This window comes from Enhydra lutris, unplaced genomic scaffold (assembly GCF_002288905.1).
Source record: "Enhydra lutris kenyoni isolate GAN:26980312 unplaced genomic scaffold, ASM228890v2 scaffoldscaffold94, whole genome shotgun sequence".
Classification (NCBI taxonomy): Eukaryota; Metazoa; Chordata; class Mammalia; order Carnivora; family Mustelidae; genus Enhydra; species Enhydra lutris.
This window is the reverse complement of record NW_019154178.1, coordinates 2,332,376-2,349,471: the sequence shown is the minus strand read 5'-3', so window position 1 is coordinate 2,349,471 and position 17,096 is coordinate 2,332,376. Positions and strand designations below refer to the sequence as shown.

At 62.8% G+C, this 17,096-nt stretch overlaps 1 protein-coding gene across 1 annotated transcript; it reads left to right on the top strand.

Moving 5' to 3' along the window:
• The first annotated feature begins 8,326 nt into the window (after nucleotides 1-8,326).
• LOC111138945 (nestin) lies at nucleotides 8,327-17,096 on the top strand. The gene is given in 6 exon segments (XM_022490970.1): nucleotides 8,327-9,106; nucleotides 10,133-10,257; nucleotides 11,961-12,034; nucleotides 12,286-12,473; nucleotides 12,475-13,634; nucleotides 14,214-17,096. Coding segments are annotated over 6 exon segments (4,890 nt in total). The 3' UTR covers nucleotides 16,777-17,096.

Sequence of the window (17,096 nt, the reverse complement as noted above, 5' to 3'; positions counted from 1 at the left end):
CCGCACCTGAGAAAGATGGGGGGCAGGCAGGACAGTGGGGCCCTGGGGGCCCTCCGGTGTGCACGGAAGTGGACTGGTGTAACGGGTAGGGTCTGCGCCCGCGCCGGCGAGGCCCCCAGAGCTGGCTGACACTGTGGTACCAGCGGGTGCCAAGGGTCCCCCCGGGGGCCCTCCCTGCTCCTGCAGGCCTGCTGCCCTCCTGACCTCTTGGATTCTTCCTGTCCCTGTCCCCCTTGGCGCTGCCAGTCGAGAAACCAGTTCTGTGCCTAGGCTGGATAAGGATCTCTGGGCTGGGTGCTTCCCAGGCCGCAGCGGGAACCTGGCAGGCCGACAGCACCCTCCCCCCAGGGTCTCCCCACTCTGGGCGGCTGCCCGCCTCGCCCCTCCTCACCATCTCTGTCACCTTGCCCTTCCCAGCCTCCTTCCCCTCCCAGCAGCCTTGGGCGGGGCAGGGGGCCTGGCTTGCCTTCTCCCTCAGGTGTCCCAGAGGCTGGGTCCTTGTCCTCCTGCCCCCTCCCCGCCGCCCCTTTTTCCTCCGGCCCCCCGCAGGGCCCTGACAATCGCTCCCCACAGCAGGGTCAGCTCGCAGGCATGTAAGGGGGTAGGGTGAGACAGGCTTGACCCCACTTAACCCCAGGCCACGGTCTCCTCCTGAACCATCACTCAAGTCCCAGGACATTCCGGTCCCCTTCTCATCCCCCCCCCAACTGGGCCAACTGGAAGGGACTTTCAAAGGCCATCTCCTCCATTCTCCTGCCACATCCCCAAATGTCTGCCTTTTCTCTGCCCCTGCCCAGCACCCCAGAAACCTCAGACCACTCCCAGCACCTCTGCCTCCACCTCACCCTCCACGGGCTTGGCCAGCCTCTCCCCGCTGCCCCCAGGGAGCTGGCGGGGCTTGCAGGGGGCGTGGGAGATCAGGAGGCAGGGAGGAAGGCCATTCGGAGACCTGGGGGCCTCCAGAGGAGATGGGACTCCAGCCTGAGCCCCCACCCCCACCCCTGGAGCGGAACAGGTGTGCGGAGCCAGGCTGGGACTCAAGCCGGTGACTCAGGCCCCAGCAGACAGCTGCTCTGAACTCAGCAACCAGCCCTCCCTTCCGCAGCCCGAGGTGAGGTGCAATCTTAGAAGCTGGGAATTCTAGAAGCTGAGCGCAGAGTCCCAGAAGGAAGCGCCCTCAGGGATCCTGCCTCTCCTTTGTCAGAGGAAACTGAGGACCAGAAAGGGGTGTGGCCTGCGTGGGGGGGGGTTGCTCAGGCAGCAGGGAAATCCCTGGTCCCACAAAAGGGGCCGCTTGAGTCCAGTACCAACGAGCTGGGTCCCCGGACGCATGAGCTGGGCCCCTCCACACCCTCCTGCTCTTCAGCGAGGGGAGTGGGTTCTTCAGGGTTAAGAGGACGCTCCAGTCTCCACAGTCTGTTTTCCGTCTCTCCCCCTGCATTGGGACAAGCAGGTGCCCCTCACTGGGCCCCTCTTCTCTCTTTCTGGGCCCCAGATTATGAGGGCCCGACAGGTGCCAGGGCCCTTCAGTCTCAGGTGGAGGATTATAAGCTAAGGTTTCAGCAGGAGCCTAAAGGCAAGGGTATCCCGGGCTTAGCCTAGAGCAGCCTGGGGAGGGAGAGCCATCGTCCCCTGGCCTGGCACAGCACGGAGCCGGACACCTAGCCCCCATCCATGTCGGCCCTCCCAGGGATGTGTCTGAGCACCAGGAAGCCTGGGGGGCCTCCCCCTACCTGGGTGACACACAGGGAAGGTGGTATCATGGTTCCCAGGGGCCAGGCCAGGCCCTTTGCGGACGGGCAGCGTTTATCCCCCTGGCAAACATTTTCAGAGCTCAGCTCTGTGCAGACCCTGCGGTGGGGATAAACCCCCGGCCACTAAGGAAGTAGTCTCTGACCCCCGCTAGGTGCCCACCCCGTCCTTCCACAGGAGCCCTCGGCTCCGGAGCCCGGGGGGACCTCGGAGCTCACTGTGCAGGACCCGGTACCGAGGAGGACGGCCCTCCCCTGCCCCTGAGGCCTCTCCTCCCCGCCCTACAGAGGCTCAACTTTTCACACAAGCTTTCCTGGGATTGTCTCTTCTGTCATCACAGCTCCTGACGCAGAAACCAGCCGGGGACTGTGGAAATGCACAGGCAGAAAGGTGAGGTCATCCCTTCAGCCACCTGCCTCAGGACTAGAGCGTGGGCCACAGACCAGCCGAGCCGGGGGACTCCCCGGAGGATGCCCAGAAGGAGAGAGTCACCCTCCCCAGCCCTCTCTGGCTCCCACCTGCCCTTTGCCCCTCTCCACAGGGAAGTCCTTCCTCAGGGCTGACTTAAGTGCCTCCTGCTGCGGTGCTGCCGAGTCAGTTCCTCATGGAAGGACCCGGAGGACACGCTCCGGTCACAGGTGGCTTCAGGGACCAGGCAGGCAAGTGTGTGGGCACACCCGGGTGGGGACGCTGCCGCCACTTCCCTCACCTTTCTTCCCTCGTTCTCCACCCCTCTCTCCCGGCCCTCCCCTCGCCTCAGCCCCCACTGGAGCTCCTGGCTGGGAGCCAGCATTGTTCTGCCGGCTTCCCCGCTCCCCTGCTCCTTCCCTCCCTGCCCTCTGGTGGCCGGCGCTCCTGGGCACCCGCCTGCCTGCCCCACTGCGCCGGGCTGGGGGCGGGGTGGGAGCAGGAAGGCAGGTCCCAGGCTCTGCTTCCCCCTCACTCTGCCTCCACGGATGGAGTGGCCGGGAAGCTTGGGTTACTTGGGCCCCCTGGTTATTTTTAATGCCAGCAGCTCACAAGATAAATATACCTCCCCCTCCCCCGCAGCTGCCCCGACGATGAGTCCCTCCTTCTCTGCCACTCACCCAGGTTCCTCAGACCAGGCTCTCCTCTAAGGTCTTCCCCTCACATGCCCTCCTAGTAGGTCCCCCTGGCCCCGGACTCCCAGCAGGGAGACAGTGCAGCCCCAAACCCCATAGATGAGGGGGGAGGAGTCAGGACACCTCCCTGCTTATCTATGGGGTTTGGGCTGGGGCAGGCTTCCCAGAGCCCCAGGGAGGAGTTGGTGGACAGGAGCTGCTCCTGCAGGTTGGGCCTCGGGGCCCCTCTCCTACTTGGCCAGGGGCAGGGGGTGGGATGGGGGCTGGTGGAGGCCCCCCGCCCCCGCTGCCCCTCTCTCACCCCACTCCGCTCCTGTCTGGTCCCACAGCGCAAGCAAGTTCTGCCTGCAACTAACTTCTAGGCTCTTGCTTTGGTCCATAGAACATTCTGGGCAGGAACCGCAGCCTCTCGAGGGAGGGCAGAAGAGGGAGCCTGGAATCAGGACAGTGGCTGCTCATTCCTAGACTGCTGGAGTATCCGGCCTGAGGAAGCCCCCAGGGTCCTTAGGACAGACCCCCAGCAAATGAGCCAGCAGGTGGCAGGTGGCGGGTCAGACGCCAGCAAGAGGGCACTCTCTCCCTCGGTGACAGCCGCTGCAGTCCCGAAGCAGGTGACGGCCACCCCGTCCGGGCTGACCTCTGGCCCCACAGCTTCTGCCTCGCAGGCCTTTCCTGGACCCACAGAAGAAAAGTCTGGACCCTTTTACCCAAGAGCTCCCAGATGCCCAGGATGACCCCATCCTCTGTATTTACTTTCAAATGCTCCATGCACTCTGTCCATCAAGAATTCTGTTACAGGGGCGCCTGGGGGCTCAGTGGGTTAAGCCTCTGCCTTCGGCTCAGGTCATGATCTCAGGGTCCTGGGATCGAGCCCCACATTGGGCTCTCTGCTCAGCGGGGAGCCTGCTCCCCCCCACCCCCGCCTGTCTCTGACTACTCGTGATCTCCATCTGTCAAATAAATTAATAAAATCTTAAAAAAAAAAAAAGAATTCTGTTACACACAGGGCCTACCCCTCCACGCCCTGCGTCTCTGTCCTTCTTCCCAGAGGGGCCCACCGTCCTTTCCTTCAGTTCCAGCGTCCGTTTGCTTTCCGGAGACGCTGCGTGTGCGCCCGTGTCCGTGGGACGCGCTGTTCTGCCGGGATGCGACCGTGAGGGTTCTGCCCCAGCTCTTCCTGCTCCACGACAGGCTCCTGGGCTTCAGCCGTGCGGCTGTGCCCCCACGGTGGGGTCCGGTGAGCACAGCCCGGGAAAGGCAAGCACCAGCGCCTGGAGGGTGCGGAGCCGCGGGACCTGCTGCAGCCCCACTGCTGGGGACAGGATGCGCACGCCCACTCCGGAGAGCCGTGTTTGGTTCCGTGAGGGCGTGCGATCCCCTCCCAGACGGCCTCGCAGGCCAGGAGGCCTGGGCACGGGTGCTCCGGTGGCGCTGGGTACCAGGACCCACATCCCCACCCCCTCACTCACGGCACTCTCATCCGTGAGCTCCTGGGAAGGACCACGCGCAGGGCACTTGCCCAGGGCGGGCCGAAGCAAACCGTCTGGGTTCAGGCCCAGAGGTATCACCGTCGCGCCTCAGAGGAGAAGCTGGGACTCGGAGAGTTTAGGGGTCTCTGGAGGACTCCCACTCGGGTGTGCCTCGAGAGCCGGTGGTCTGCACAGCCTCCCCTGCAGCCTTGCCCCACTGCTCCAGGCATGCGGTGAAGGGGGTGTCTGTGCCCTCCATCAGGGGGGTGCCCAGCCCACACTCAGCCCCGGCTGTGGTCCGTGAGGCAGCAAACGCCCGTCAGGGGCTCCGTGTGGGGAGGCCCTGGTGGCCCAGCCCGCATCCCCAATCCCAGCTCCAGCGTCCCCCAGCAGCTCCCCTGTCCTTCTCTGTCCACTTCTCCCAAAGCTGGGCGGGCCGGTGGTGGAGGGGGAGGGAGACTCAACTCTAACCAGGCCAATGGGACTTGTGTCCCAAGTCGGTCACCTCCTGGCTCCATGTGGCCTACGGTGGCTCCATGTGGCCTATGGTGGCCCCAAGTCAGATGACAGGAGAAGCACGAGGGATGGCAGAGACTAGACTTCTCTGTGCGTCCCTCTCTCTGACTCGTGCTGTGACCCCAACGGCTTCATGCCCAGAGTCTGACAGTCCAGATTCTGACCGTGTGGCCTTGGACGGGTCACTCACCCTCTCGGAGCCGTCTCCTCCAGTGGAAACCAGGCACCATCACAACACTATTACCTGCCTCACTCCCTAAATCTTAGTTTTCAGACATTCAGTTCTGGCGGGAGGATGGAGGCTTCTTGAGGCAACAGCGGCCCCTGGTGCCACACCCCGCTACAGGCGGCGGACCGGCCGGTGGGGAGCCGGGAGCCGGGAGCCGGAAGGCTGCCTCTCTGTGGGGTGCTCACCGAACCCCTGGCCCGGAGTGCCCACAGACGGAAGGGGACAGCACGTCTCGTCTCTGTACCTTCTCTCCGGGAGCGGCCCGTCCATGCTCATGGTCCCCCCACCTGTCCCCCCGTCCACCCACCTCAATCCTCCCCAGTGACCTTCCTAAGACACAAGTCTGAGCAGGTTACCCCGTGACTGAGGTTAAAACCCTTCCATGGCTCCTCGCTGCCTTGAGGGCAGAGGCCCCACTTTAACCCCACAGCACCCTGCTCTGCCCGCCTGTCTATGGGTCCCATGGTTTGGCCCCCTTTGTCCAATATGGCCAGAAGCTCCGGGACGGGTGCCCACAGGGGTCCTCCGTGATTCCCTCACAATATTTATTCAGAGCACGCGGTGCCCCCAGCATTCGAATCTCGGGAGTGCTGTTCCAGTACATTCATGAGAAAACCAAGACCCAGAGCGGTACACTGACGCCTCCAAGTGGCCTAGAGGGATAGGGCTCTTTGTGCAGTGCTCTTTCCACCCTACCTGCTGTCTGTGCGTCAGCCGCCTGGCCAGGATGGAGGCTGGGAAGGCCCCCTGCCCTGCTGCGGAGGAGAGACCCCCACGCCAGGCCCAGCCGGCTGGCTGGAAGGAGGGGGACAGGGAGGCAAAGGGAGGGGCCGGCATCTCCCTCTGCAATCCCTTCAGGACCTCTGGCAGACGCCCTCCGAGCTTCTTTGTGGGAGGGGGAAACGGGGCTGAGTGCTGCTTAGCCAGTGTTGTAGTCAGCCCCCCTCAGGTGTGGACCCCCCCCGGGAGGGCTATGGCCCCATGGCAGCTCCTTTCATGGCATCTGCTTGGCACACCCACACCTCACCTGTCCCTCCCTGGGGCGCCCTCTGTCCCCGCCATCCCCATCCAGAGTCTGTTTCCCTAACTCAGCCAGGCCCAGAGGGAGATGAGCACACTCCTGGCCCAGGAGTGGGACCCCAGCGTGCCCTTCAGGCAGCACCCCCCCCCCGAAGACTGGTCCCCTCGGGAGCCCACACCCTCTCGCCTTGGGGAGGCATCACACTTCTCCTCTGAGCGGAGGAGGGAGAAGCTGCAGCCTGCCTTCTGGAGCGGCACCCCAGCACATGTGGATGGGGCACAGAGACCTTCCCAGCGGCTCTGGGATGCTCCTCTGGGGGGTGTGGGGCTCAGAGGCTCCCTCTTCTAGCTCTGGAGCTTCGCTGGGACAGGAGCAGACTGAGAAAGCCTCCATCGAACATTGCTCTAGGTTCTCTTGCTGCCCGGACTTCTTCCTCTGGGATCAATTCCAACCCCTCAAAGTCCCTCTGAAAACACAGTGTCCAGAACTATTCTCCATGTACTGAGGGCAACGGGGCTCTCACCTCTGGTCTGGACACCCTGCGTCCATTAACCACTCACTGGGTTGGGCAGCCATTTCCCAGCACTGGTTCACGACAAGCTGTGGTCCGCTAAGACCCTCGGGCTGTCTTCAGCGGAGATGCTCTCCTCTTCACTGGTCCCTTCTTACTCCTGCTGACTTTGAAACCAAAAGCAGATTTCTACATTTATCCTCATTAAACGTCATTGGGTCCATTTTTTCCTATTTGGTCAAATTCTAACTCTCGGCTCCTGCATGAGCCTTAGATCGGACAAATAAGGTCTACGCTTTCCTTCTGCTCTTCAGCAAACATCCGTGGCTGTCAATCTCTGGGGATGGCCACTGAACTCTATCTGCCCTCTGGAGTGTCATGTGGCCCATGTGGCCTGGGCCCCGGGGACAAAAGTGCAGCCGAAAGCCTCACAAAAGCCCCAGGAATCCAGTACAGCCCCAGGGCAGGGGAGAGGAGGCCATTTGGCTCTCCAGGCACCCTCTGAGTGCCCGCTGGCCCCCACGGAGGGCCTTCTTCCCCTGAACATGTCATGGCTTCAAGTATCACTTACCTGTTGGCAGTCGGCTGAGCACTTCTGCAGCTCCGCCCCTGACGACTGGGCTGGAGGATGCCCTCCTCCAGAAGGCCCGCCCATGGCTCCCACCCCAGTGATTTCTCGGCTTCCAGAATGCAGAATCCTCAAAGGTTTTGCGGATTCGGTCCCAGAGCGCCAGTAAGACGTGGGAACACGATCCCGCCCCTTACAAGGACTAAGAAAGGGACTGGCCGTGACCAGGAGGGCCCCTTCTTTCGGCTCCCTTCCTCCTCGAGGCCCCGCCACTCACCACCGGGGGGCACTCTCTGCCCACTACACGCCTCGTGACACCGAGGGCGGGAGGGGGCCCCCCCTTTCCTGGGAACTGGGGGCCCCCCTTTCCTGGGAACTGGGGGGGCCTTGCCCTCCCCGATCAGTGGGTTTGTGAGCCTCAGGCCCAGGGAAGAGCGGCGGGAAGCACCGAGCCGAGCTGTGGGCGGGCACCGCCCCCTGCATCTCCCAGCGTCCTGGCGTCTGTGCACACGCCGCGCCTCCGGACAGAACGTCCTTGCACTCGCTCTCCGCGCGGGGTCCCCCCCACCCCCGTCCTCTCTGCGATGCCGCCTTCTCCAGGGCGAGACAAACCGACGTCCTGTGAGAGGCCCATCATCGCTCCCATTTTGTGGATGAAGAAACTGAGTCCGAGGACTTCGTAAGCGGTACCTCTGCTGCGGGTGCTGAGGAACAGGGACCCGCCCCGCTGCCGACCCCCCCCCCCCGCCATGCCCGCCCGCCCCCCTAGGCGTCGGTCCCCGGCCCCCTCCACAGGCCCAGCTCTGGGCACGGCCTCCCCCGCAGGCAGCCTCTCGTGGGATCGGGTTCCCCAGGCAGGCGTCGCGCTGGCTCCAGCTCCCGCACAGCGCGGCGCACGGACGCGGGCCGGACCCGCTTCCCGAACTCCAGGGGTTAAGGCCCGGGTCCCGCCCCTTTTCCCGCCAGGCTGGCGGGAGTATGAATAGCCTCGTTCCCACTCCCGACGCTCAGTCGCTCGGCTGCTCCTCGCCCCGCCCCGTCATTGTCCCCGGAGGTCTCCTTTCCCCTCCCCGTGCATCCTAAGAGCTGTGAGAGTTGCTGGCTTCTCCCGCTGCCCGGCGTCTCGCCGCCTTCGGTGGGTCAGGCTCGCGAGCAAGATGGAGGGCTGCCTGGGGGAGGAATCTTTTCAGATGTGGGAGCTCAACCGGCGCCTGGAGGCCTACCTGGCGCGGGTGAAGGCCCTAGAGGAGCAGAATGAGCTGCTCGGCGCGGAGCTCGGAGGCCTCCGGGCACAGACCGGGGACGCCTCCTGGCGCGCCCGTGCCGACGACGAGCTGGCGGCCCTGCGGGCCCTCGTCGACCAGCGCTGGCGGGAGAAGCACGCGGCCGAGGTGGCGCGCGACAACCTGGCGGAAGAGGTGGCGGGCGTGGCAGGCCAGTGCCAGCAGCAGAGGCTGGCGCGGGAGCGGGCGGCGGCCGAGGCGGCCCGCATCCGGCGTGCGGCCGAGGCCGAGAAGTGCGCCCAGACCCGGCTGAGCGCCCGGGCGGCGGAGCTGGAGCGCGAGCTGGAGGTGGCGTGCGCGGCGCACGAGGAGGAGCGCGCGGTCCTGAGCGCCCGGCCCCGCGCCCCCAGCCGCCCCGCCGCGCCCCGCGGGCCCCCCGTGCCCGCCCCGGAGCTGGAGGAGCTGGCGCGGCAGCTGGGCGACGCGTGGCGCGGGGCGGTGCGCGGCTACCAGGAGCGCGTGGCGCGCATGGAGACGTCGCTGGGCCAGGCCCGCGAGCGCTTGGGCCGCGCGGTGCAGGGCGCCCGCGAGGGTCGCCTGGAGCTGCAGCAGCTGCAGGCGGAACGTGACAGCCTCCGGGAGCGCAGGGCCGCGCTGGAGCAGAGGCTGGAGGGCTGCTGGCAGGAGCGGCTGCGTGCCACCGAGAAGTTCCAGGTGACAGGGGCGGGGCGGGGCGGGGAGCCGTGCGGTCCCCGTGGGGCTCAGGGACCTGGGGAAGGCAGTGGGGAGCGGGAGTGGCGGTGGCTGCCCAGTCGGGAGCCACTTCTTAGAAAGCCCATCCTGGTGCCAGAAGCCCCTGACTTCCCCCACTTTGTCTAGAGTAGGGTGGGGGGTTCAGAGCCGCGGCAAAGAGCACACCCCTGGCCTGCCAGGAGGGACAGGGGAGGGACAGGCATAGGACGGACGGTGGCAGCGGCCTCCTCACTGTCTGGCCATGACCACCCCCCCCCCCCCCCCCCCCCCCTTGCTCCTCCCGGGCTCTGGTGTTGCTCACCAGAGCAACCAACTCATGACCCCTCCCAGCCCCCATCACCCCCCAGCGCTGAGTCTGCCCAGTTCCTAACTGCCCCCTCCCCCTGACAAGAGGGGGTCAGTAGGGCCCCATGTGCAGCCCCAGTCCCACTCCTCTGTAACTTCTGCTCAGCTCCCCCCCAGCACATTCCAGAGCCCGGGACAGCTGCTCCCCATGACACAGCGTGGATGGGAGCAGCAGCTGAGAAAATGGCCTCCCGCCTGGGCTACACAGAGGTCAGGCCGCCGCCACCTCCCACCCCTCCTCTCAGAGGAGAAAGATTCCAGAACATGTGGGAAGTGGAGGGGGTGGAGGCCTCGTGTGAGGACGGGAGACAGTGATTGGAACCGGGACTGCGGGCTCCAGGCCTCTTGATGAATCGTTTTTCCTTCTGCGTCCACTTTTGTTCCCCTCTCCTCCCTGGAACCCATCTCCTCTCCTCCCTCACCTCCCCCTTCCTGTGGGAGCTGCAGTCCCATTCACTCCCCTGGGAGAGGGCCGGGAGGGGTCGCAAACCTCGGAAACCCCAGAGGGGGTGCCCTGGGCAGAACGTAGGGGAGTAGAGGGGGGATCCACCAGGGAGCAGAGGGAGCTGCGGCCCAGGGGGCCCCGGGTTAGTTAGTGGGGGAAGCCTGCCCCTTCACGGGCTGTCCCCCCTTGTTCTGCAGTCCACTGTGGAGGCTCTGGAGCAGGAGAAGCTCGGCCTGCAGGGCCAGACCGCCCAGGTGCTGGCAGGTCGGCGGCAGCTGGCAGAGCTCCAGATGTCCCTCAGCCTGGAGGTGGCTACCTACAGGTACGGGTTTCCGGGCCCGGCCAGGCACACGGATGCACACACCCCTTCCGAGGCCGGGTCACCACCAGAGGGGCCCAGAGCCATGGGTGGTGGGAACTGGGCTGCCGCTAGGTGCTGTGACTCCGGGCCGATTCCTACCCCACTAGGGCGTGTCCCACCGGAGTCCACCTGCTCCGGTGTGTGCGCAGGAACGAAAAAGTCTCCTGAGCCTAGGAGATCCCCCAAGGGCAGGTGATGCTGCTGAGTGGGACGGCTTCAGGAGAGACCGCTGGACACACAGGCGTTGGGGGGGGGGGCTCTCCATCCAGACCCCACCTTGAGGCTGAAAAGCCCAGTCTGTGTGTGTGTATGTGTGTGTGCGCGCGCACACATGTGTGTGTGTGCGCTCACGCCAAGGGGATGAAGTCCCAGGCAGCCGCACAAAGGATGAACTGCAGGTTGGGGCCAGGGGTACCCGACCTGGGCCTTGGTCTCCTTGTCTGGAGGTGGGAGAGGGGCGGGGTGACATCCAAGGCCCCTTCCATCCTGAATGTCACAGGCCTGACTCCCGTTGAGCCCCAGCCCCCTGGCCCTGCCCAGCCCTACCGCTGATCACATTTCCTGTTGGCTCCAGAAAGGCTGAGACCGAGGAAGTGCCGCCTCTCTCAAAGCCACAGTCTCTTCTGGGAAATTGGCCTGGGGGGTTGGGGGGGACCCCGGGATGGAGTTTGAGGATGGGGCTTTGCCTTTGGCCGGGGCCAGAGCTAGATATGCAAGGACAGTACCCCGAGAATACACAGGCCGACCAAGACAGGGACCCCGGGACAGGATCAGGAGGTCAGGGAAGGCAGGGCCCCGAGAGGGAAGGTCAGTGAGGGTCCTGGGATGAAGAAGAGGACACCGAGCTCAGAGAGTCAGAGCCCTGTGGGGAAGGACAGAGGTGAGATCACGGCAGACACTAAGCAGACTCAGAGTCCTTGAGAGGAGCAGGGAGTGGATGCTCAGCATCCCCCCCGCCCCCCCCCCCCGTCCCTGGACCCTCCTCATTCCCCGTGGGGCACGGAGGCAGGGTCATGGACACAAAGACTGCCACTGCCCCCAAAGGCTTGGGATCCAGAGTACTTAGAGATCCCAGGATGAGGGCTTCGACCCCCAGTCAAACCACCCAGGGAAAGAGTCAGGGCCGGCTTAACCACTGGTTTTTGAGGCATGAAAAGGATTTGGAGAGAGAGAGCAGAATTCATTTGCTTTTGTCTGTGACCAGCTTTGGGGGCCCTGGGGGAGAAGGAGGGAGCCTATCCCATGGGAACAGCGTGAGAATTCCCACTTCCCCTGGGAAGCCCCCCACTCAGACCCTCCAGACTGCACTATGGACAAAGGCGGTGATTAGCATGAGAATCGGCCCCACAGGGAGGATGAGATCACTGGCCTGAGGTTGGGGGTGGGGGGGGCTGTGTGGGTGTGTGCACACTGTGTGGACTGTGTGGGAATCCGCTGTGTGTGAGTCTGGCCATGTGTCCCAAGCATGTGTGCAATGCTGTGGTTTGTGTCCATGGGACTCCCCGGGCTCAGCCAAGTGTGACCCCACGCGTGGCTTTTGCGGCAGTGGGAATGAAGAGGAAGCTGGCAGGGCCAGGGACACAGGCTCAGCAAGTCCTCCCAGGCCAGCTTGCCAGAGGCCTGCGGACAGACGGCTGACCCGGCATCTCCTCCCTCATCCCCAGGACCCTCCTAGAGGCTGAGAATTCCAGGCTGCAGACCGCTGGTGGTGTTTCCAAGGCTTCTCTCTGCTTCCAGGGTAAGAGGAGGGGCCAGGACCCCCGCCCCCCACTCTCTCCTTCTTTGCTCTTTAAGCCCCAGAGTAATTCCTATCCTGGGAGACCCAGTCTAGGTCTTGAGTCCTTGGCCTCCAGTACCAGTGAGTGGACTCTCAGCCCAGCCAGTGAAAGGTGGGGCAGGGCTCACGGGCACTCTTGCCAGAAGTGGTAGCTGCTTCGAAACTCCCCGCCAGTCCCTACTGACACTGTCTCTTCCCCTCTGCCTTTCCAGACCCTAAGCTGGAGCTGCATTTCCCTGGGACCCCAGAGGGCCGGCATCTGGGACCTTTGCTCTCTGCCCTGAGCCCTACTTCCCTCTCCTTGCCCTTGCCTGATACCCTTGAGACACCTGTGCCAGGCTTTCTGAAGAGCCGAGAATTCCTCCAGGCCCGTACCCCAACCCTGGCCAGCACCCCCATCCCCCCCCACACTTCCGGCTCCCTGCACTGCTACAGATGCAGAGATCAGAACCCAGGATGCCCCCCTCTCCCTGCTCCAGCCACAGATTGGGAGGGAGCAGGCCCCAGAAGCTATGCGGGCCCTGGCCATCCCTTCCAGCATTCTGCCAGGACCAGAGGAGCCTGGGGGCGAGCAACAAGAGGTCTGTACTGGCCAGTCTTCTGAGGATCACACCTCCTTGGCCCCGCCCCTCAGCCCAGACCCCTGTAGCTTAGAGGCCAAAGGGAGAGAACCCAGTGAGTCTAGAATGGCTAGCAGATTCCAGGACGAAGGTGAAGGGCAAATCTGGGGGCTGGCAGAGAAAGAAACCGCCACAGAGGTCAAAATGGTGAACAGTTTGCAGCAGGAAACACAGCAAGAAGATGGGGGACTGAACATGAAGGAGATCCAGGACTCCCAGGGTCCTTTGGAAGAAGAAACTCTGAAGTCTGTGGAAGAGGAAATTCAAGAGCCACTGATGTCTCTGGAAAAACAGAGCCACGAGACACTGAGATCTCTAGAGGAGAATCCAGAATCTCTGAGGTCTTTAGAAGAAGAGAGGTTAGACACATCAAAGGGTCTAGAAAAGGAGAATCAAGAGCTATTGACATCTTTAGAAGAGAAGGATGCAGAAGTAGTGAGACCTCTAGAAAAAGAGACTCAAGGGCTACTTAAACCTGTAGGAAAAGAGGACCCACAGACATTGCAATCTCTAGAAAAGGAGAATCGAGAACTAATGGGGTCTCTTGAAGGTAATGTAGAGACATTTTTATATCCAGAAAAGGAAAATCATGTGTTAGTAAGGTCTCTAGAAGAGAACTTTGAGTCGATGAGAGATTCAGAAAAGGAGAATCAAGAGCCATTGAGATCTCTAGAAGATGAGAATCTAGAGAACTTGAGACTACTAGAAAAAGAAAACCAAGAGTCTCTCAACTCTCCAGAAGGTGAGAAGCATAAGACCTTGAGACCTCCAGAAAAAGAGAACCAAGAACCAGTGAGGTGTCTAGAAAAGGACGACCAAGGGACATTGAGGCCTCTAGAAAAAGAGAACCAGGATTCCTTGAGGTCTCTAGAAGAAGAGGACCAGGAATCAGTGAGACCTCTAGAAGAAGAATACCAGGAGCCAGTGAGGTCTGTAGGAGATGAGAACCAGGAGACATTGGGATCTCTAGAAAAAGAGAACCAGAGGTCCTTGGGGTCTCTAGAAGAAGAGGACCAGAAGATAGTGATATCTGTAGAAGAGAACCAGGAGCCAGTGAGTTCTCTAGAAGACGACCAGGAGACACTGAATCCCCTAGAAAAAGAAAACCAGGAGCCAGTGAAGTCTCTAGAAGATGAGAACCAAGAGACACTGGGATCTCTAGAAAAAGAGACCCAGAGGTCCTTGAGGTCTCTAGAAGAGGACCGAGAGACGGTGAGACCTCTAGAAAATGAACACCAGGAGCCAGTGGTATCTCTAGTAGAAGAAGACCAGGCAACACTGAGACTTTTAGAAAAAGAGAACCACGAGCCAGTGAAGTCTCTAGAAGATGACAACCAGGAGACATTGGGATCCCTGGAAAAAGAGAATCAGAGGTCATTGGGGTCTCTAGAAGAAGATGACCAGGAGACAGTGAGCCCTCTAGAAAAAGAAAACCAGGAGCCAGTGGAGTGCCTAGAAGAAGGCCAGGAGACATTGAGACCTCTAGAAAAAGAGAACCAGGATCCAGTGGGGTGTCTAGTAGAAGACCAGGCAACATTAAGACCTCTAGAAAAGGTGAAACCAGAGCCACAAATGTCTCTCGGAAAAGACCAGGAGATATTTAGATCTCTTGAAAATGAGAATCAACAGTTATTATGGTTCCTAAAAGAAGAGAGCAGCAAGACAATGAGATCTTCAGAGTCAGAGAATCTAGAACCACCAAAGTCTGCAGGAGACGATTTGGGAATATTGAAATCTCTAGAAACTCAAGAGCCACTGTGGTCTCCAGAAGAAATGAATCAGGAGACAACGAAACCTCTAGACAAGGAAATTCAAGAACCACTGGAGTCTGTGGAAGACGGCCGGGAGACACAGAGGCCTCTAGAAAAGGAGGCTTGGGAATCACTGGGCCGTGTGGGCAAGTGGAACCTAGAGAATCGGGGGCCTCCAGAAGAGCTGGGTCAGGAAAGTCAAAGGTCCCCGACTGAGGAAGAGACCCCCGCACAGACGGGGGACCCAGAGCCGCTGAGGTCTCTGAAAGAGGCAGGACAGCAGTCGCCATGGAGTGCCCACCAGCAGGGGTGGGACGACGCGCTGGGGGGTGGAGAACGGGATCAGGATTCGCCCCCTGGCAGGGCAGCGGCAGGCCAGGAAGCTGAGGCAAAGCCTGTCGTGAGGGAGTCGGGTGGCTTCATGGGGAAGGAGGAGCCTGAGGGATGTGGACAGCTGTGGCTGGCGGCCGCAGGGGAGGCCCGGAGTGCTGGCGAGGGGCATCCGGGGAGCCCGGAGCCCCAAGAGCAGAGAGCGCCAGTTGAGGGAGCCAGTGGGGAGGGAGGCACTGAGGGCTTCCTGGACCCCGAAGGGCCACCAGAGCAAGTCTGGGCACCAGGCATCCAACCTGCCCAGGGAGTGTCTGAGGCGAGAGAGCTGGTGTTGGAAGGTGGACATGAGTCCCCCGGGGGGGACCAGGCTTCCCCAGAGGTCACTTTGGGGTTAGGGACAGCTGCGGGCGAGTCTGCCGCGGGAAGCTGGCAGGGACCAGAGTGGGAGGTGGGGGGGCTGGAGGACCCAGGCTGCCCGGCCAGAGAGGAGGGGACGACACCACCCACAGGCAAGGAGGGTTTGGAGGGAGAGAGGAGGCAGGGCTCGGAACGGTCCAGAGAGGACCCAGAGGAGGCAGCTGCTCTGGACCCAGAGCTTTCCACCCTGTCCAGGAGGAGCGTGGACCCCCTGGAACCTTCCAGGGGCCGGGAAGAGGCAGAGCTGGAGGCCCCCTGGGGAGCAGAGTCCGGGCTCCCCGCCGAGACCGAGGGCCCTTCTCACACGGGAAGCAGTAGGGGTGCCCCTCAGCCCGGGCCCCTGGTGTTGGAGGAAGCAGGAGAGGCAGAGCTAGTGCTGGGGCCCACTGAGCCCCGGGCGCCCACCCCTATCCCTGGAGATGCCCCTGGGCTCCAACTCCTGGCTGAGGGGAGCCGGGAGGCTGACTTGGGGCTGGAGGGCAGAGCGGAGGCTCTGGGAGGGGTGGAGGGGGAGCAGGAGGGCTTGGATTCTGAGGGCAGCGCTGAGGATCTCCAGGAGGGGGAGGAGAACAGAGAAGACAGCGAGGCTGACGAACTTGGGGAAACTCTTCCAGACTCCACTCCCCTGGGCCTCTATCTCCAGTCCCAGGCCTCCCCCAGGTGGGATCCGGTTGGAGAGCCGAGGCCCTCCCCGCAAGGGGAGGCCAGAAAGGAAGGCTGGGGTCCTTCTGTCCCGGCCTCTGAGGGCTGTGGGGCCCAGCGAGGGGGCGAGGAGGAGGAGGATGAGGACGAGAACAAGGAGGAGGAGGAGGAATGCGGTCAGGAATCTGACTTGTCGGAGGAGTTTGAGGACTTGGAGACTGAGGCTTCTCGCCTTCCCGGGGTCCCCAGGGAGGCTGTGGAACCTCTGGGCCGAGCTCCTGAGCCTGCAGCCTGGGCCCGGGAGGGCGAGTCTGATGGGTTTGCGGATGAGGAAGAGAGTGGGGAGGAGGGAGAGGAAGACAAAGAGGAAGAGGATGGGGGGGAGCCAGGGGCTGGCCGGTGGGGTCCAGGGTCCTCTGTCGGCCCCCTCCCGGCCCTGAGTGGCCCTCAGAGAGGGAGCTTCCCGGGGTTTGAGACCACAGATGCCACCGTCCCCTGGGATGATGGCATGAGGGACTCGGCAGCTGATGTCCGGAGAACCACCCTGGACACTGAGTCCCAGGACAGCTCGGAGCCCTTGGGCTTGGACGGGGAGTCTGGCCCTGTTTCCCTGGAGAGGGAGGACCAGGTCCCCGACCCTCTGGGAACACTCGGTGGGGTGGGGAACAGCCTGGGTGTCCATGGCCAGGGCCCCAGCCTGAAGGAGGAGTTAGAGCGTGTGAGTGGGGGGGTGGTAAACGGGCTGAAGCAGTCTGAGGGAGGAGGGCAGGGGAAACTGGGGGGCCCCGAGGGGGACCCAGGCAGCCCCTTGGAGGAGCAGGACAATGAGGGGGGTGCCCTGAAGTCCCCTTGGGCAGGACCTCCTCTTCACCTGGGCGTGGGCCAGTTCCTGAAGTTCACACCGAGGGATGATGTCGACTCCTGGTCCTCAGGGGAGGACTAGAGAGAGCTCCTCGCTCGCTGAGGACTCGGGGGGTGTGTGCGTGTTGGGGGGGTCCCTAAGTCCCCTCCCTGCTCAGAGGCAGCACTCCTTAAGTTATGATCCCTCAACCCGTGGCTTCTGTCCCAGAGGCCTGGCCGGCCAGGGTGAAGCAGGGGTGAGTCCTGAGGACAGAGGCCCCGGCATGCACCCCAGCCCGCAGACCCTGCCATCCCAGGAGGCTCCAGCCGGCTGAACCACCGTAGGACTAGGCCCCTTTCCTCCCACACCCCTTCTCCCCTCCTGTCCTCTGGGAAGGGCTCCCCCCAGGGGAGGGGGCTGTG